This window comes from Mesoplodon mirus (assembly GCF_964341445.2).
Source record: "Mesoplodon mirus genome assembly, chromosome: 4".
NCBI lineage: Eukaryota > Metazoa > Chordata > Mammalia > Artiodactyla > Ziphiidae > Mesoplodon > Mesoplodon mirus.
Genome location: NC_138979.1, coordinates 46,698,032 through 46,720,253, shown reverse-complemented (window position 1 = coordinate 46,720,253; position 22,222 = coordinate 46,698,032). Strand labels below are relative to the sequence as shown.

The 22,222-nt window shown below is 35.6% G+C and overlaps 1 protein-coding gene across 1 annotated transcript in view; it reads left to right on the top strand.

The window, feature by feature from the left end:
• Positions 1-22,222, top strand: part of NEDD4 (NEDD4 E3 ubiquitin protein ligase) — a 155,162-nt gene that overhangs the window by 6,932 nt on the left and 126,008 nt on the right. Inside the window, exons 2-4 of the mRNA XM_082617090.1 lie at positions 5,110-5,183; positions 12,483-12,561; positions 12,664-12,702. Coding sequence (XP_082473216.1) covers positions 5,110-5,183; positions 12,483-12,561; positions 12,664-12,702 — 192 coding nt within the window. The remainder of the gene's footprint in view (positions 1-5,109; positions 5,184-12,482; positions 12,562-12,663; positions 12,703-22,222) is intronic.

Below are 22,222 nucleotides of genomic sequence, written 5' to 3'. Positions count from 1 at the left end.
GGTGTTAGGGAGTGTTCTAATTTCATTCTTTTACATGTAGCTGTACAGTTTTCCTAGCACCACTTATTGAAGAGGCTGTCTTTTCTCCATTGTATATTCTTGCCTTCTTTATCAAAAATAAGGTGACCATATGTGTGTGGGTTTATCTCTGGGCTTTCTATCCTGTTCCATTGATCTATATTTCTCTTTTTGTGTTAGTACCATACTGTCTTGATTACTGTAGCTTTGTAGTATACTCTGAAGTCAGGGAGCCTGATTCCTCCAGCTCCGTTTTTCTTTCTCAAGATTGCTTTGGTTATTCAGGGTCTTTTGTGTTTCGATACAAACTGTGAAATTTTTTGTTCTAGTTCTGTGAAAAATGCCATTGGTAGTTTGATAGGGATTGCATTGAATCTGTACATTGCTTTGGGTAGTATAGTCATTTTCACAATGTTGATTCTTCCAATCCAGAACATGGTATATTTCTCCATCTGTTTGTGTCATCTTTAATTTCTTTCATCTGTGTCTTATAGTTTTCTGCATACAGGTCTTTTGTCTCCTTAGGTAGGTTTATTCCTAGCTCTTTTATTCTTTTTGTTGCAATGGTAAATGGGAGTGCTTCCATAATTTCTCTTTCAGATTTTTCATCATTAGTGTGTAGGAATGCCGTAGATTTCTGTGCATTAATTTTGTATCCTGCTACTTTACCAAATTCATTGATTAGCTCTAGTAGGAATGGAATGGAAAGGAATGGAAACTCACTAAATGCCTGTGTGAGCATACACACATCATCATCATCATCATTATCATCATTAACATTGCTATTGTTTTTTTATAATTTTTTTCCTCATGTAGTTAACATTTTCTTTGCTTGTTATTTCTTCATTTCTTCCTGCCCCTCTGACTTTCCATCTGTGATAACTTTTTTTCTGCCTGAAGTACATCCTCTAGAATTTCTTTCAGTGAATGTTTCCTGCTAATGAACTTCCTTGGTTTTTGTTTTTGGCTGAAAATGACACATCTTTGCCCGCAATTTACAACCTTTTCATTTTGCTTTCAAAAATCAATAAAGCTGTCTTGTGAGTGGAAGGGGAAGATTCCAGCTTTAGTGAAGAGCCCTGGTCTGCTTGAGGATAATGTCTCTTTTTTGATTAAGGAAAAGATGTTTCATTTTTGTTTCTTTTTTACTCATTTGAGTACTATCCAGAATTCTGTTAATAATACTTTTGATATCATGATTCTAAAATTACTTAAGAGTTTGGTCTCTAGTTGCAACATACATGTACTTCTCCTTCATTTTCAAAGATGATGTGAGATGTGATCTCTGCTTATGGATGTGATTGAAGAGAGCTGTTTGGACAATTTTCTAGCATAAATTTCTAAAATGAAGTTAAATGAATGCAAATATGCAAATAAGCGGCATTTCTTATTTAATTTTCTGAAAGAATCTTAAATCACTGTAGCTTTACATAATTTAACCACAGCATCTAAAGTAAGTAGTTCTTATCTTTGTGGTGGGAAATGCAAGGATAAAGTTTAAAAGTTAAATGTATCTGTGACTGCAAGTTATCATCCCCTGGAATTGTTTTTAGTTAATGCTTCCTACATTTTTCTTCAGGAGACTTCTGGGGGATAGTTTCAGTAGAGGCTAACACAGATGATTTTTAAGTCAGGAGCTCCACAAATATGGATTCACTTTTTTAGAGGGGTATGATAATTTCTTTCCTCAATTAAGGTCATGTACAAATTATAAACACTTGTCTGCACTTAGAAAAGGTAAGATTATTTGCTGAGGGCACCTTTGATTATACTTTACCACTTGAAAAAAATTGTACTTATTAAGTCATCAGAGAAAAGATTTCTGATTTTCAGAATCAGTCCTACTATAAAGTATAGCCACTTTCCAGTCAACTGGTATAGGAGAATTCAGCTGTAGGGCCAATAGAATATTTTAATTGGCCTAATTATTCAATGACCTTACAGGAAAAAAATGGTAGTTCTGTAAGTCTCTTCAGATTTTTGGAAATCAATTCCCACAGAAAACTGAAATTTCAGTTTATGTTTTCCTCTCTGATTTTCAGTTCTATCTTTATTTCTGATACTTGAGGATTTCTCTTCTAACTTGAAAGATCAGCTGTATATTTAATTATATTTGGTGATGGAGGAAAGTTATAAAATATCTAGCATCTCTAGGCAAGGATTTTTGTGTTATCTGAATTTGTCATCTGAGTTTTGGAGCTGATAGACTATTTCTGTTATCATATTTATTCAATGAAACCTCCAGGAATAAGGGTGGGTCTAAGTATTTAGAAATGGAAGAAGATTGAAATAAATACCCTATGATATGTATATGTTCCCCCACCCAGATCTCTCCTCAGAAAGGAATATGACATACTACTTGCTGATGGAATAATTTTATTATTTTTAAAATTTTTATACAGTTTTAAAAGGTTACTTTCCATTTAGTTATTACAGAATATTGGCTATATTCCCCATGATGTACAATACATCCTTGAGCCTATCTTACACCCAATAGTTTGTGCCCCACACTCTTATATTGCCCCTCCCTGCCTCTCCCCACTGGTAACCACTAGTTTGTTCTCTATATCTGTCTGCTTCTTTTTTGTTTTATTCAGTAGTTTGTTGTATTTTTTTAGATTCCACATATAAGTGATATCAAACAGTATTTTTCTTTCTCTGTGTGACTTATTTCACTTAGCATAATGCCCTGCAAGTCCACCCATGTTGCTGCAAATGGCAAATTTTTGTTCTTTTTTATGGCTGAGTAGTATTCCGTGTGTGTGTGTGTGTGTGTGCGCGTGTGTGTGTGTACCACATTTTCTTCCCATTTATCTGGCTGATGGAATAATTTTATTTTATTATTATTATTTTTTTTTGCGGTACGCGGGCCTCTCACCGTTGTGGCCCCTCCCGTTGCGGAGCACAGGCTCCGGACACGCAGTCTCAGCGGCCATGGCTCACGGGCCTAGCCGCTCCATGGCATGTGGGATCCTCCTGGACCGGGGTACGAACCCATGTCCCCTGCATCGGCAGGCGGACCCCCAACCACTGCGCCACCAGGGAAGCCCTGATGGAATAATTTTAGAATAAAATCAGTTAGATTGCTCTCTGTTGGGCAACATTTATTTCACATTTGTTGATCTTATAAATGCTACTGTGAATACTGTTGTACTTATGGCCTTGTGTACATGAGTGAGAGTTTATCTAGGGGTTATATCTAAAAGTGCAATTCCTGGGTTATTGATTTAGAACTTTTAGTAGATATTGCCAAATATCTCTTCAAAATTATTCTTCAGTTTATTCCCCCACCAACAGTGTATTAGAGTTCTTTCTTGTGCTTGCTTTGGCAGCACTTACACTAGAGGTCTCTTTTATTACTGGTGAAATTGAGGATCTTTTCATGTGTTTATTGGCCATTCTCTATGATTTCTTGTATTATGTTGTTTAAACCTCACTTAGTGGCTTTTAGGAGTTCTTTATATTATCTGGATAATCATAATTTGTCCATGGTGTATATATTTTAGATATTTCCACCCTGTGTGTCCCCTTGTCTTTTCATTTGTTCATGGCATCTTTTTCCATATGAAATATATAAACATAATTTTAGTGTCAAATCTAACAATTTTTTCCATTACAGTTTGTATTTTTTTAATCCTTTCCTACTCCAATGTCAGAAATATTCTAAAGTATCTTATGAAATTTTTAAAGTTTTCTTTTTCACTTTCAGAATTTGATGTAGCTGCAATTTGTTTTTAGATATAGTATAAGATAGTGATCAAATGCTATAGTTTACCTCTTTACTCATTCTCACTTTTCCCTATGAATTTTAGAATCATTTGTTAAGATCTATGAAATAATTCAAGGAGGGGAGTTGAAATTGTATTGAATTTATAATTTACTTTGGAGAAAACATAATAATATTAAATATTTACTTCCATGAACACAGTGAATTTCTTCATTTATTTATATTTTTCTTATTTTCTTCAATAATTTACAAATTTTATCCATAAAGGTTTTTGACTTTTATTAATTTTATTTCAATGTATCTAACAGTTTTGCTTACTTGTGAATTTTTTAAATGTGCATTCTGTTTTATAGTATTTTTTTACCCACCTTTTTATTTGAAAAATTTCAAATCTATGAGACAATAAAAAGAATAGTATAATGAACACTTGATTACCCATCAGCTAGATCCATAAATTGGTAACATTTTGCTTATTCCTTTTATTTCCATACACACACACATACACTCATGTTCAACTTTTTATTTGCTGAGCCATTTAAGAGTAAGTTGCAGACTTTATCTTACTTTGTCCCTAAATACTTCAATATGTATCTCTTAAAAGTAAGACATTCTTGGGCTTCCCTGGTGGCACAGTGGTTGAGAGTCTGCCTGCTGATGCAGGGGACACGGGTTCATGCCCCGGTCCGGGAAGATCCCACATGCCACGGAGCGGCTAGGCTCATGAGCCATGGCCGCTGAGCCTGCGCATCCGGAGCCTGTGCTCCGCAATGGGAGAGGCCACAACAGTGAGAGGCCCGCATACCGCAAAAAAAAAAAAAAGAAAAGTAAGACATTCTTATATAAAACCTCATAATACTATTATGATACCCAAGAAATTTAATGTTTTCTACATTAAAATATCAATACATTATAGTTTTATTTAATATATAGTTTATTGAATGGGATTTTTAAAATAATTACCTAAGTAATTATTACAAATGATTATGAACTCTGAATTTTGTGTTATCCTGTACCTAGAAACAATGATAAATCTACATCAGTTCCAATAATTTGGCTTTAGATTTTCTTGGAAGCAATGGTAAATTTTTACTCATTATAACAATTTGGCTCTGGCTTTTTTGGCTTTTCTTTGTAGATAATCAAGTCATTACAAATAACAATATAGTTTTTATTTTCCTTTATATAGCTTTTAATCAAATTAATTCCTGAAAAAGATTCTTCCAGTTAATTTTAATATCCTGTTACCTTATTTTATATATATATATATGTATACACACACATACACACATATATATATGTAAAGATAATGTGTGTTGAGTAAGTTATAAATATATGAAAATAAAATATTAATTTTTGTATTTTAGGAAACTTCCCGAATTGTGAGGGTAAAAGTTATAGCTGGAATAGGCCTTGCCAAAAAGGATATCTTGGGAGCTAGGTAAGTGTAAGAAGTTGGGTTGTAATTTTAAAACTTTGTATTTATTAACTAGTTTTTTTCCAAACTTTGGTTAGATGAAAAATTGAGTGATATTATTAATAAGCTGTTGTATGAGGTAGAATAATGTTTCTAGTTGGTGGTTTACTAAATTCCTTGACATCTGAATTGCAGAGTTTGTGAACTTAGGCAAAGGTATAACTGAGAGTGGTAGTTATAAGATACGTTATTGAGTTCTGTTTCTGAGAATCAGTAAAATTCTAACAGATGAATCCTTTTGCAGATAACAACCATAAACTCTGAACATATTATAAAAACCAGCAAGTTAAAGGCAGTGGAGAGCGAACAGAGCAGGTAGAGAGTCTAGTGGAGACTCCATGTTTGGAGGTGTGGAGTTGTACTGAGTGATTCTCCAATTTTATGAATTAGTCTGAGGCCACATGGAATCAGAACATGGAAAAATTATAATATTCATAGCCTGGGAAATCAGAAGACTTACTCTAAAGAAAACATGACAATGGTGGGGATTCTGGAAGGGAAAGAACTGGAGAGGAAATTCCCAAACTATGTCCACTGACATTTTTGGCTGACCCTGAATCACACATACGATAGCAGATTCAAAACAACTCATTGGAGGACAAAAGATCTGAACAGAAATCAGGGTTGCTGTCTAAGAAACAGAGCTTGTGGTTCTTGTCCAAGTAAGATAATTAATTACATGATAAAAACAAACAAATCCTCATCAAAGAGAAAGTACAGTATCCACAGTCTCCACAATTTAACATTTATAATGTCTAAGATATAATCCAAAGCTATATAATTTATAAAAAGCTAGGAAAATGAAACACATTCTCAGTAGAGAAAAGAAAATATGCTCACAATAAGTCAAAAGATTGGAAATCTCAGGAATGAAATAGAAACCATAAAAAATGAAAATTCTAGAACTGAAAAATATAATATTTGAAATTAAAATTCTTGGATGAAATTAACAGCAGAATGGAGATGACAAGGAAAAATTAATTGAACTTAAAGATAGATCAATAGAAATGATTTCCCAACCAGAGATGAGAGAGAAACAAAGATTTAAATTTTTTTTTAAATGAACAGAGCCTCAGGGACTTGTTAGATAATATCAAACAGACTAACATACATGTACTTGGAGTCCTAGAAATAGAGGAGAGAGAATGAGGCAAAATGTTGTTTGAAGAAATAATGGCCAAATTTTTTCCAAATTTGATGAATGACAAGTTTATAGTACCAAGAAAACACCAAGCAGGATAAACACTGAGAAGAGCATACTGAGGCACATAATAGTCAAGCTGTTGAAAACAAAGTATAAAGAAAAATTCTGACAGAAGAAACTCAGAAAATGACAAATTACATACAAGGGACCTATAATTCAGTTGAGTACTGACTTCTCACCAGAAACTATGGAGGCCAGAAGAAAATGGAACAATAGAATAGCTGTCAATCTAGAGTTCTCTACTATATTCAGTGAAAATATTCTTCAGGATGATGACAAAATAACATTTTCAGATAAAAGAAAACTATGAGACTTTGTCATTGGCAGACCTGCACTATAATAAAAGCTAAAGGAAATTCTCCCAGCTAAAGAGGTAGATATCAGATGGAAACTCAGATCCTCAGAAAGGAATGAAGAGCATCAGAAATGGTAAATATCTAGAAACATAGGAAAGACTTCTTGCTCTTTTCATCATAATTTTTTAGAAAAAACATATGCCTGTTTATATCACAACTTACTGTTTTGTATTGTCTCATAGATGGAATACATATAACAACTATAGCATAAAGGTCAGGGATGGTATGCATTATGAACCTTTTTAGTAGAGTGTAGTATATTAAGTGTAAGTGGAATAAAAAGTAGGCATGTATATTGTAATACCTAGATAAATCACTAAAAATAATGTAAAGAATTATAGATTAAAAAGCAATAGAAATTTTAAAGTGAAATTCTTGAAAAAATAAAATAGTTAAACAAAAGGCCAGGAAAAGAACAAATGATCAAAAAAGAGAGAGAGAAAGGGGAGAGGGAAGAATAGAAAACTAGTAATAATTTGATACACCTAAATCTAATCATAACAATAATTACATTAAACATTAATGGACTAAGGTGAATATGAGGTAGAAGTTATTAGAATGGATTGAAAAAGAAGACCCAACTAAATGCTGTCTATAAATGATGCACTTAAAATATAAAGACACAGGTCAGTTGAAAGAGAGGGGATGCATAGCCATACAAACAAGCATGTAAAGACTGAGGTGGATATTTTAATATCTGATAAAATAGATTTCAACACAAAAATTATTTCCAGATACTTCACAACAATATAAGAATAAATTCATCAAGAAGATAAAACAATCATAAAGTTGTATGTTCCTGGCAAGAAAACTTGAAAATATATGAAGCAAAAGTTGACAGAATTAGAGGGAGAGAGAAAAAATTCCACATAGTTGGAAACATTATTTCTCTCTCAGCAGTTAATAAAACAAGATAAAAAAACAACAAAAACAGTAAGTTGAACAATATTATGAACTTTGATGCAAAGAACACTTCCTAACAACCGCCAAATACACATTCTTTTCAAGTGCACATGGTATATTCACATTATTTATCGATTGCTGCACAACTATAATTACCTCAAACTTAGCAGCTTAGAAGAACACATTATTTATGATTTCATAGTTTCTGTGGGTCACAGTGTCTGTGCATGGTTTAACTGGGTCCTCTGCTTCAAGGTCTTGAAAATCTGCAGTCAGGCATTGGTCAGGGCTATGGTCTCATCTGAGCCTTGTTTGGGGAAGCATATACTTCTAAGCTCATGTGGTTGTTGGCAGCATTCAGTTCTTTCAGACTGCCAGATTGAGGGCTTCAGTTTTTTGCTGGCTGTCAGCCAGAGGCCATCCTAAGTTTCTTGTCACATGGCCTTCATATGACAGCTCACAGGATAGCAGCTTGCTTCTTCAAAGCTATCATAGGAGAGGAAGTCTCCTAGTAAGATGGGTTACAATCTTTTGTAATGTAACCACATACATTTTGTCACTTTTGATGTAATTATTGGTTAGAATACACAATCCTTCCCACATTTACAAGGAGGGGAACACAAAAGGCATGAACATTAGGAGGTGGGGATAAAAGAAGCCACCCTAGAGTCTGTCTGCCATATTATGCTGGGCAATAAAACAGTAAATCAAACAAGTACAAAATTTACATTATTTTCAGGGGCATATGGTACATTCACCAATTTAGACGATGTGTAAGACCACAAGACAAGGCTCAAGAATTTAGAAAAAATTGAAATCATATGGAGATGTTCTCTGATAACAGTGAAATTAAGTTAGAAACCAATAACATCCCAAATATTTGGAAATAAAGCAATACACTTTGTTTTGTTTGTAAGTCAAAGAAGGAATCAAAAGATAAATTACAAAACATTTTGAACTGAATGAAATTAAAATAGAGCAACATCAAAATCTGTGAGATGCAGCTAAAGTATTAGAGAAAAATTTATAGTTTTAAAATATTTAACTTAGAAAAGGAGTAAGATCTAAACTTAGTAAAGGAGTAAGATCTAAATGAATGACTTGAGTTCTGAGATTAAGAAATCAGAAAAAGAAGAGCAAATTAATTCTAAAGTAAGTAGAAGGAAGAAAATAATGATAAGGGCAGAAATTAGTGAAATAGAAAATGGACAATGTTAGGAAAAAATCATTGAAATGAAAAGCTCATTCCTTGAAGGGATCAATAAAAATTTTAACCTTCAAGCTAGACTGATCAAGAACAAAAAAGAGAGAAGGCACGAATTACCATAATGGGAACAAAAGCAGAGGCATTGCTATAGACCCTACGGAAATGAAAAAGACAGAAAGGGAACACTGTGCGCAACTTCATGCCAATAAAGAATCATGCACAACTTAAGTGAAGTAGACAAAATCTTTGAAAAGTAGAAATTACCAAAATTGATCACAGAAGAAATAGAAAACTTCAGTAGCCCTATATTGAACCGTATATAGCAATATGTGATCAGGTGGGATTTTTCCTATGAATATAAGGTTTGTTCAACATTTGAAAAAAGTCAACCACTGTAAATCATCACATTAATATAGCACAGAAGGAAAAAAATGCATGATCATTTCAATAGGTGTAGAAAGTACATTTGTCAACATTCAACACCCTTTTATGATAAAAACTCTCAACAAACTAATAATAAAATGCAGAATTAGTTTAACATATGAAAATTAATCAATGTAATATACCATATTAATAGAATAAAAGAAAAACATGATGATTTCAATAAAAACAAAAAAAGCATTTGACAAAATTCAGTACCCAATCATGATACAAAGTCTTAGCAAACTAGGGATAGATGGGAGTTGTAGACATGATTAAAGTTTTCCATGAGAAAGACAATAGCTAATATCATGCCCAGTGATGACAATCTGAATACTTAAACTCAGGAATAAGAAGCGTTGTCTGCTCTCACATTCAGTTCAACACTGTACTGGATGTCCTAGCCAAGTAATATGACTAGGAAAAGAAATAAAAATAATGCAGACTGAAAAGGAAGAAACTTTTTATTTGTAGACTGTCTGATCATGTACATAGGAAACCCTAAGGAATCTCAAAGAAGCTGCTAGAACTAAAATATAAGGCCACAAGATACAAAGCCAGTGTACCAAAATTAGTCATATTATTATATCCTATCAATCAATTAACAATTGGAAAATGAATTTTTCAAATCTCTGTTTACAATAATATAAAAATTAAAAACTTAGAAATAAATTTAACAAAAGATTTGCAAGCACTGTACACTGAAAACTATAAAACATTGCTGAGTGAAATTGAAGATCTAAATCGATGGATAAGTATTTTCATATTCATGGATTGGAAGATTCATTATTGTTAGAGTTGTATTTCTCTCCAAATTGAATAGATTTGGCTCAATCCCAATCAAAATCCCAGCCATGTTTTTTTTTTGAGAAATGGATAAGCTGATTCCAGTATTGTTATGGAAAGTCAAAGGACATAGAATAGCCAAAACAGTTTTGAAAAAGAATATAGGTGGAGAACTTATGCTACATAATTTCAAGACTTTCTATACAGCTATAGATAATCAAGACAAAGTAGCATTGGCATGAGAACAGATATATTGTTCAGTGGACTAGAATAAAGAGTGTAGAAGTACACACACACCCCCACACACATACACATATACATGTATATGGTCAGTTGCTTTAAGCATTAAGGTAATTCAACAGAAAGGATAGTCTTTTAAGTACATGATACTAGAACAACTGGTTATCTATATGGAATAAAATGAAGCTCTTTCCTTATCAAACATAATATAGAAAATTAATAAGAGCTAAAATTAAACTTCTAGAAGAAGACATAGGAGAAAATATTTGCTCTACTGAGTTACACAAAGATTTCTTGAATGGGACTCAAAAAATATGAACCTAAAATTTAGAAAGAAAAATGTTGAAACAGACTTCATCAGAATTCAAAACTTTTGTTGTTTGAAAGACACAGTTAAGGAAGGGAAGAGGCAAGCCACAGATTGGGAGAAAATGTTTTCAAAACATATATCTGACAAAGGCCTTTAATTCACAGTATATAAAGACCTCTTACAACTCAATAATAATATGATAAAATGGCCAATTAAAAATAGGCAAAGCTCTTGAACAGACATTGTCTGTGGACTATCCAGGTGGAAGTGTCTAGCTGGGTGGTGAGATCAGGAATATATATTTATATTTATATTTATGTTTTATATTTATATTTTAGAGTATATAGTTAGTTGTTAAAACCATGGATGAGATTGTGAAGGAAATATGTAGAGAGAGCAAAAGGGAGAACCAGAAGGGACTTGTGTCATGAAAGCTAAACGAGATGAGTTTCAAAGAGGAAATGGTCAGTATTATCAAACCTACAGAGGACCAGTAAAATAAGTGCCTAGAAAGTGTCTATTGTTTTAGCAAGATTGGTGACTTTTCAAGGAATGGGTCTGAAGGAAAGAGGTGGAAACCAGATTATAGGGCTGTGAAGAGCACTGGGAGTTGGGGAAATGAAGAAAGGGAGGTCGTATGCCATCACGGTTAAGCACAGGGCCTCTGGAGCCAGGTGCTTGAGTTTCAGTTCTTGCTTTTCCGCTTCCTAGCTGTGTGATCTGGGATGAGTTGACTTACCTCTCTGTGTAAAATAGAGATAATAATCATACCTACCTCATAGGTCGTTATAAGGATTCCAAAATTTAATATATATAAACTGTTTGGAATGGTGCCTGGCACAGAGTAATTGCTATATAAGTGTTAATTGTTATTGTTATTATTATTACAAATTATTCTCTTGGAAAGTTTGAGACAGAAAGAAAAGAAATCTAGTTTGCTTTGCTGGAGGCAGGAAGAAGAGTCAAGGAGTTGGGGGAGTTTAATAAAATTTCTATGACTGGAAAAACCTAGGTCAAAGAAAAGCTGGAGATATAAAAGGGAGAAGTCAAAATAGATGACGTAAGGTTCCAGAGGAAGTGGGAGGAAACTGGACAAGGGCGATTGGGTGAAATACCTGCATCACTGAGGTTAGGGGTAAGATGGGCTCTGATAAATACCAGGATGTTGGGAGTATTACGATGACTTTGATTTTTGTCAATTAAAGTAAAAGGTAAGGTTGTATACGGAAATGGGAGGAGGGAGTTTGTGGTGGAGAATGGTGGGTACTTGGGATCCCCAAGAGAAATGGGAGAAATTTGACCATGGACAAGTAAAATGTCTAAAGTCTTTTGCTTTGCAAACCTAAATATCACAAGGTTTTCCTTCTCCATGTCTCTTTGTACAAGGGGTTACATGTCATATAATTATTTTGAACTGAAGCACTTTGCCTTTATTTTGTAAAAAGAGTTTATACCCATGAGATAACTTGGAACAACCTGAGGTCTTGCAAAGCTATTCTTGAGAATCATTGAATCAACCTTCTTAACCCAAAAGAGGAAGACATGTAATAAAGATAAAACAAAAGTTCAAAAATCTTAAGAGGTTGGAAATCATTAAATTGTGATTTAAAAGTTTTCTTTCTAATTCTTTGTCTATTTTACTAACATGGTGTTTCAGCTTTTTAACAAAATGCAAAGATTACTATAATTACTTACCCCTGCCTGAGGAACCCTTACTTTTAAGTGTAGGAAGTAATTGTAGAGATTGTTAACAAAGAAAATTCTGTGACTTTTATAGTTCTAGTAACCTGAATTTGGGAATAAGCAACAATTAACTTTTTTTTTTAAATTTTAACAGTGATCCTTATGTGAGAGTGACGTTATATGACCCAGTGAATGGAGTTTTTACAAGTGTGCAAACGAAAACCATTAAAAAGGTTAGACTTAGCAGTATTCAAAATTTTCAAAAATATACTTTGTTTTGTTTTTATATGACAAAATATAAAAAAGTTAGTTATAATATGTTTATTGTCTTTTAGACTTTGAATCCAAAATGGAATGAAGAAATATTATTCAGAGTAAGTATGCATTTTTTTTCATTATAACAACAAAGATTTTTCTCAGTAGGTTAGAATGATAAGTTCTCACTTACAGTATTCTTAAATGTATCTTATAAGAATTTGTAGGGCTTCCCTGGTGGCGCAGTGGTTGAGAGTCCGCCTGCCGATGCAGGGGACATGGGTTCGTGCCCCGGTCTGGGAGGATCCCACGTGCCGTGGAGCGGCTGGGCCCGTGAGCCATAGACGCTGAGCCTGCGCGTCCGGAGCCTGTGCTCCGCAGCGGGAGAGGCCACAACAGTGAGAGGCCCGCGTACAGCAAAAAAAAAAAAAAAAAAGAATTTGTAAAAATTTAAAAGACTTAAATCTAGGTATCCCCATTTTGACATGGCCCTGGAACCATTTATCTTACTATGAAAAACATATGTAAGGTAATGAAGAGGTAAAGGATAATTGTAAACCTGGAATTATCTTATTCTAATTTAATTCTGATTTAGAGAACAGTCTTATTCAAATTTTGCAGATTTTGATTTTAAAGATGATGCATATTTGTGTCTCTCCAGTCATTTGTTTATTTATTTATTTATTTTTGGCTGTGTTGGGTGTTTGTTGCTGCACACAGGCTTTCTCTGGTTGCAGTGAGCAGGGGCTACTCTTTGTTGCAGTGCACAGGCTTCTCATTGTGGTGGCTTCTCTTGTTGTGAAGCATGGGCTCTAGGCACATGGGCTTCAGTAGTTATGGCATGCAGGCTCAGTAGTTGTGGTGCATGAGCTTAATTGCTCCACAGCATGTAGGATCTTCCTGGACCAGGGATCAAACCCATGTCCCCTGCATTGGCAGGCGGATTCTTAACCACTGCGCCACCAGGGAGGTCCCCAGTCATTTGTTAAATGCACTGATCCAGGCAAGAGATGATGAAGGCCTACCAACAAGTGGATACATTTCTTCTTATACACCCTCCATTCACATTCCTGCCTTCCTCCTCACCCCGCCTCACTATCCCATAAGAGCAAACTCTAGTCAGCACTTATTTCTGGTTCCCAGGAGGGCCCTCAAACTGACAATGACATATTATGTATATGGGAACAATGATTCTTATAACTATGGATTTCTCATCAGAAATTGTGATGAAACAGTATAATTAAGGTAGCAAAGAAAAAAGAATAGTCAACTCCAAATTCTATATCTAACAAAAATATCCTTCAGGAATGACAGTGTGATAAAGGTATTCTAAGCTGAGGAAAAATAAGAGAATTAAACTTGGAAAATTAAATACTCTTCTCTCAGTAACTGGTAGGATAAGTAGACAGAAAATTCAGTAAAGATATGGAAGTCCTGAACAAAATGATCAAATCAGTTTTATTTAATTGACATTTATAGACTTGCCACCCAACAGCAGCAGAACACATGGTCTTTAAAATTGCACATGGAATATTTACTGAGTACACTGGGCCAAAACCCAAACCTCAACAATATTAAAAGAATTTAAATCATGCAAAGTATGGTCTCTGATTATAATGGAATTAAAGTACAAATTAGTAACACAAAAATATCTGAAAAATCCCCAAGTATTTGGAAGTTAAACAACACACTTCTCAATAATCCATGAGTCAAATAAGAATTGTCAAGGGGAATTAGAAGATATTTTAACAGAATGAAATAAAAATACAGCGTCAAATGGATAAAGAAGGTGTTATATATATATACACAATGGAATACTACTCAGCCATAAAAAAGAATGAAATAATGCCATTTGCAGCAACATGGATGGAACCTAGAGACTATCATACTAAGTGAAGTAAGTCAGAAAGAGAAAGACAAATACCATATGGTATAATTTATATGTGGAATCTAAAATATGACACAACAAACTTATTTACGAAACAGGAACAGATTCAAAGACATAGAAAACAAACTTATGGTTACCAAAGGGGAAAGAGGATGGAGAAGGGATAATTAGGAGTTTGGGATTAGCAGATACAAACTACTATATATAAAACAGATAAAGAACAAGGTCCTACTACATAGCACAGGGAACATATATTCAATATCCTGTAATAAACCATAATGTAAAAGAATATGAAGAAGAAAAATATATATATATATATATCTGAATCACTTTGCTGTACACCAGAAACTAACACAACATTGTAAATCAACTGTACTTCAGTAAAAAAAAAAAAAATCAAAATTTGTAGGATGCAGCTAAAGCAATGCTTAGAGAAAAATATATAGCATTAAATTATATTAGAAAAGAAGAAAGGTCTTGAACCATTAATCTAAGGTTCCACCTGAAGAAACTAGAAAGTAGCATCATTACAGAACCAACAGACATTAAATGGAAAATAAGGGATATTATGAACAATTCTGTGCCCATAAATTCAATAACTTAGATGAAATGGACCAATTCCTTTAAAGACATATCCCATCAAAACTTTAATAGGAAATAAACTACCTGAAAAGTTCTATATCTCTTAAAGAGATTGCATTTGAAGTTAAAAACCATCCAACAAAGACTTTGAGCCCAGGTAGTTCCACTGGTTGAATTCTACCACACATTTAATGAATAAATAATTCCAATTCTATGCAATGTCTTACTGAAACTAGAGGAGGAAGGAACATTTCCCAATTTATTCATGAGGCCAGCATTACTCTGATACCAAAACCAGACCAAAAACTTCATAAGAAAATTAAAACTGCAGACCATTAACCCTCATGATCATAGCCTTTCTGTGGTAGGTTTATTAAATTGGGTGCCTTCCATTCTGAAAGGGCCAGTAATTTTTCCTCAAATTACCTGTGGACGTGGGTTTGCCTTTCCTGTCTGCAGAACCTCAGCCAGCACAATTATCTGGGGGCTTACAGAATTTGTGTTCATAGGGATGGAATCCATGCAACATTTCATCCTTCCAGGGGACCCAGTTCACAGAGAAGGAGGTGCAGGAATGGGCCCATGACCATGGGATCCATTGGTCACAGCGTTTACCACACCATCCAGCCTCATAGAGCACTGGAATGGCCTACTGAAGGCACAACTGAAGCACCAATATGGAGGCAATACTCTGTAAAGATGGGGTGCCAGTTTAATCATTTAAACCAAAGACCTAATATGAGGCTGTGTTCATAACGGAAAGAACACACGGTCCGGGAACAAAGGAATAGAAGTAGGAGGGGCCCCACTTACCATCACTTCCAAAGACCCACTGGAGGACTGTGTGCTTCCTGTCCCTAGAACTGTGGGCTCTGCTGAGTTAGAGGTCCAAGTCCCCAGAGGGAGCACACTCTTTCTAGGGGACATATCAAGGGTTCCATTGAACCACAGTCTACACCTGCTGTCAGGGCACTTGGACTCCTTGTATCCAGGAACCAGCAGGTGATTGAGGCTATTATCTGGTTTCTGTAGGGACTAGACTGGAGAATTAAATGAGCATATTATAGGAATCACTCTTATATCCTTTAGGTCTTTAATGGTGGTACAAATCTATGACATTCCCACTATGTTGCAGTATTTTTGTTGTTTTTTAAACAGCTTTATTAAGGTATAATTAACATAACGTACAATTCACCCACTCAAAGTGTACAATTCAGTGGTTTTTAGTATATTCACAGAGTTGTTCAACCATCACCAAAATCAATTTTAGAACATTTTCATCACCCCAAAAATAAACCCCATACCCACCATCTGTCACTCCTCATTTTCCCCCAGGATCTGCCCCTCTTCCCAGGCAACCTCCAATCTACTTTCAGCCTCTTAAAGAGATTTGCCTATTTTGGACATTTCGTATAAATGATATCATATAATATGTGGTCCTTTGTATCTGTCTTCTTTCACTAAGTGTAATGTTTTCAAGGTTCAACCATATTATAGCATGTATCAGTACTTAATTTCTTATTATTGCCAAATAATATTCCATTATATGGTTAACCACACCGTATTCATGCATCAGTTGGACATCTGAGTTGTTTCCACTTTTTAACTATTATGAATAATGGTGCTATGAACATTTGTGTGCAAGTTTTTGTGTGGACATATATTTTCATTTGGGGAGTATATATACCTAGGAGTGGGATTGCTGCATCGAATGAGAAACTGCCAAAGTGTTTTCCAAAGTGGCTTTACCGTTTGACATTCCCACCAACAAAGTATGAGAGTTCTCACTTCTCCACATCCTTGACAACACTTTTTATTATCTGACTTTTTATCACAGCCCTCCTAGTGGGTGTGAAATGGTATCTTATTGTGGTTTTGATCTGTATTTCCCTGATGGCTAATGATGTGCATCTTTTCATGAGTTTATTTTCCAGTTGTATATTTTCTTTAGAGAAATTTCTAGTCAGATCCTTTGCCCATTTTATAATTGGGTTATTTGTCTTTTTGTTATTGAGTTGTCATTGTTCTTTATATTTCTAGATACAAGTCCCTTGTCAGATACATGATTTACAAAAATTTTCTCTCATTCTGTGGGTTGTCTTTTGAATTTATTGATGGTATCCTTTGAAGCACAAAAGTTTTAAGTTTTGATGATGTTCAGTTTCTCTTTTCTTTTGTTCCTTGTGCTTTTGTTGTCATATTTAGTCAGTATTGTTTTAGCTTTACTGTCTTCACCAGAGGGAGGACAGTTTCAAAGTCTTCCACTTGGCCTTCTCACTGTGATAGCTCCTATCCCACAAGCCACGGATTCAATGTGGTGGTGGTAGTGAGGAGATCCAACTTCCAGTATATCAATCCCTATTGTACACTTGAAAACTAGGGAAGTGACTACTGGGTGGATCCACAGAACTAGTGTACTTGATATAAGCTGAATGTTAGACAGGATTCCATTTGTTTTCTGTTCTCTGTAAGTCCTTGCTTTAATATGGAAGACAAAATGATGCTTTGGGTTTCTGTTTCCAGCAGTCCTCAATATGTCTGATTATTCTTTCTCCCCAGTATACACTGACCCAAATAAGTGGCCATAGTCCTTTTGGAGAATGAAGAGAGGAATCATTACAATATACATTTCCTAGTGACGCAGAGTCCTTCCTCCTATGGACTAGGTTACTTCTTCAGTCAATGGACTGTGGATCTGAAAATTGGCTCAGGTTGGGGAACTGGATGAGGGATTGTGACTTTTCTCTTTTAATTGGGACAGTTGTCCTTAGCCCCTGCTTCTCCATTCTTCCTTCTTATAATTGTAGATGTTAAGCAGCACTTTTGTTGATCACCTGCCTATTTTGCCCCTAAGGGGCGCCATGCTCTATACCCTACAGGTCAAGTCAGCTTCAGTGGCCCTCTTACGTGGCTGGTCATTACAATAATTGTAGCCCCCTTGGTTCTAGCAGTGAAATGTCACTGGCCGGCCTCTTACTGGAGAAGGGGAGGCTCGTCCCCATGCATGGCTATTAAGGAGCCCAGCTCTTTGACCGCCTCTCCCACCATCAGTCCTGGCATGCAGACGAGAGCCACCACTGCACTTCTGGGTGATGCTGCTGCCCCTCTTACCAGCACACACCTGATGACTGTGGTTCCCTCCCCTCGCATGGAACATAAGCATCTGGTAGGTATTTGGGCCTCATATTTTATATATATATTTTTTTTCTTTTAATTCTAGCATGCCAATTTCCCTTGGCCTTTTTTTCCTTCCCCTACCATATGCCAGGGCAACTCAGGCATTTCCACTTGGCTCATTATTTTTTCAGGCTTCTAGGAGCCACTCTAGCAGCAACTTTGTCTCATCTCACGGGGTCCTTGACGGATGTTCAATCCCTTGTCCTGAGAAGGTGCCTCCATGTCAATGAATTCTTGCTTATGCAGTCTTATGCTTCTGCCTCTTTGATCAATTGTAGTCCTAGAGATATTCCTCTGGCTCGTGCCAGGACATGCTGTTTAATTCTTGAAGCTTCTTCCAAATGTAATCGCTTTCATCCTATATCAGACCCAGCTGGGATTTAACACTGATTATTATCTTGATAACCAGGGGAGAAGTGGGGGAAACTCCTGAGGAGAGAGTGTGGGGACCAGCTTTTGCAATGTCATCCTGCATGTGGGAAGTGCCAGCTCTTATTACAGAGGGATGAGATACTCTACTCTGCAAGCTCTGAGGGTTCAGGGACCTGCAGAACCCAAATCCTCAGGAGTGTCCATCCAGATCCTCCTGTCCTGCACATCAGGATCCCAGGTTTTCCCAGCCAGGGCCCTGACATTGACATAATAGACCCACAGTGACTGAGCATTTAAATGTCTCTGAGGTCTGCAACCCTGTCAACTCTGACACTGCTCCTCAGTTTTGTCCTCTTTTCCACTTCAGGAGGTGCAGGCCTCTTTATACACTACCAAAGAGACCCTCTGTCTCTCACATTTAACCTTTTGCTTTTGTTAACTGCCCTTATTTTCTCATTGTCTCTCTGTAAGTCATCAATAGTAAAAACTAGACAACTTCATTGTCCTTGTAGGTATTGTTCTTCCCTTACCTTTCAAGTGCATTATACATCAAACTGGCAAGGTTGTCTCCCTCTACCAGGACATTTCCCTAGGGCACCCCTGGAGAAGTCTTTAGGAATTGGACCACCATCTTCTGCCAGTGACTATATATGTCCCACATTCTACTAAGGATAGGGAGATCCTTGCCAGCCAAGTGAGTGTGGGCTGGTCCTAAAACCCCACTACTCATACCATCTGTGTTGGTTTGGGCCCTCTAAGAAACAGACATCAAGATGGAATTAGATATGCAGGAGGTTTATTGGGGAAGCACCTATGAAGGTCAGACAGGGAAGACACACAGATGGGAGGAGCCTTCTCCTCATGATGCAGGCTTAACACCTGCTCAAGGAGAGGGGCGAAAGGACTGGGAAGGAAGAGTCTCACACTGCAGCACAGTTCTGAGAAAGTCTCGCCCAGACTGATGGAGAGTTTCCCAGCAAAGGTTGTCTGTTAGAGAAGTCCTGTGTTGGGCAAGAGTGCCCAGCCTTTGAGAGAAAGCAAAGAGAACCCAATGGGTAGATTCAAAGGTACATGGTTAGCTGTGGCTGCCAATCAGCTATGCAGGTTCTCTTGAAAGAGATCTGAAAGTGATTAAAGTGGCTCAACTCTCTTGTAATTGTGACATTTAAGGATGCATATTGTAATCCTTAGAGCTGTCACTAAGAAATTAAAATGAAATATTATAGGTGAAAGTCCATTAAAGGAAATAAAATGGCATACCAAGAAATACTTGATTAATAATTTTTTAAAGGTGAAAGGGAACAAAAGAGGAATAAAAAAATAGAAAAGAAATAGATGATAACAAACCATAAAGCAAGCCATCTCAATAATTACAAAAAAGCAAGATTCAACTGTATGCTGTTTACAGGAGACACATTTTGAGTATAGAGACACAGACAGGTTAAAAGTAAAAGTACAGGAAAAGGTATACCAGCACTAAGCCAAACAAAACAATACACTGATATGGCTGTATTATTATTAAATGAAGTAGTCTTCAGGATGAAGAGTATTACCAGAGAGATTTCATTATCATAAAAGCATTTATTCATCAAGAAGACATACAATCCTATGAATACACCTGATAGAAGAACTTCAAAATTTTGAAGGAAAAATTGACAGAACTAACTAGAGAAATAAATCCAGAATAAAGATTTTGTCACTCCTCTCTCAATAATTGATAAAACAACTAGATGAAAAAACAAAAATCCAGTAAGTACATAAAAGATTTGAAAAACACTATCAATCAACTTAACCTGTTTGGCATGTATAAAACACTACATCTGATATAGCATACCTCAGAGATATTGTGGATTCAGTTCCAGACCACCACAATAAAGTGAGTCACACAATTTTTTTGGTTTCCCAGTGCATATAAAAGTTATGCCTACACTATACTGTAGTCTGTTGAGTGTGTAATAGCATTACGTCTATAAAAACTATACATACCTTAATTTAAAAATAATTTTTTATTGCTAAAAAATGCTAACCATCATCTGAGCCTTCAGGGAGTCATAATCTTTTTGCAGTAGTAACATCAGAGATCACTGATCACAGATACCATGACAATGGTATCATAATATAATAATGATGAGAAATTTTGAAATATTGCGAGAATTGTTAAAGTGTGACATAACGACACAAAGTGAGCAAGTGCTGTTGGAAAAATGGCACCAGTAAACTCACTTGACACAGGTTTTCCACAAACCTTCAATTTGTAAAAAACGCAGTATCTGTGAAACACAATAAAACAAAGTATGCCTGTACCTGAAGAATATACGTTCTTTTTATATGTCCATGGAACACTCACCAAGATGACCATATATTGGGCACTAAAACAAGTCTGAATGTGTTTAAAAGGCTTGAGATTCTATAGAATATATTCTCTGATTACAACAACCTTTAAATAGAATTATGGAATGTATATCTGGGATATATATTATACATGTATATCTGGATATGTCAATATATCTCAAAAATCCATAAATATTTGGAAATTAAACAATGTATTTTAAATAAGCCACGATTAAAAAGAAAATCATAAGGAAATTTAGAAATCATTTTAACTGACTGATAATTAAAGCATAACATATCAGAATATAGGATGAGCTAATTCAGTGCTTGGAAATTTACATCTTTATATGCTTATATACAAAGGAAAAAGGATTTAAAATCAATTATCTAAGTTTCTACCTTAACCAAAAAATAAAAAGTAAAAAGTAGAGAGAAGGAAATAAGAATGGAAGTCAATAAAAATAGAAAATGGATAAAAAGTAGAGAAAATAAATGAAACTAAAGGTGGTTCTTTGAAAAAATTAATAAAATTGCTATACCATAGTAAGCCCTAATAAGAGAGAAAGAAAACTCAGGGCTTCCCTCGTGGCGCAGTGGTTAAGAATCCTCCAGCCAATGTAGGGGACATGGGTTTGAGCCCTGGTCCGGAAAAATCCCACATGCTGCGGAGCAACTAAGCCCGTGTGCCACAACTACTGAGACTGTGCTCTAGAGCCCATGAGCCACAGCAACTGAGCCCCCGTGCCACAACTGCTGAAGCCTGTGCACTTAGAGCCCGTGCTCCGCAGCAGGAGAGGCCACCACAGTGAGCCTGCACACTGCAATGAAGGAGTGGCCCCTGCTCGCTGCAGCTGGGGCGGGGCCCCGCGCACAATGGCGGAGACCCGATGCACCCAAAAGTAAATAAAGTAATTAATTAATTTTAAAAAGGAGGAAAAAATGGAGAAAGAAAACTCAAATGACCAATATCAGGGATGAAAAGAATATCAAAGTGTGGGTAGAAGTAGATAATATGGATATCCATTAGAGGAATTAAAATTGTAATTAAAATTTTTAAAATTTTCATTAAAAACTGTAATTAAAAATCTTCCCATTATTTTTTACGGTCTTGATTTTTTATTAGAAAGGATACTTGAAAGTAGGTACTACTCTTGAGTTAGAGATGTTACTACAAAAATAAGAAAGAAGGCCATTTGTAGATGATAAACCTGGCTCAGTACTTTACTGCCTTTTACTCATTGTTTCTTTTACTATAATTTCACTGTTGCCAAATGTTCTAGCCAGTATTC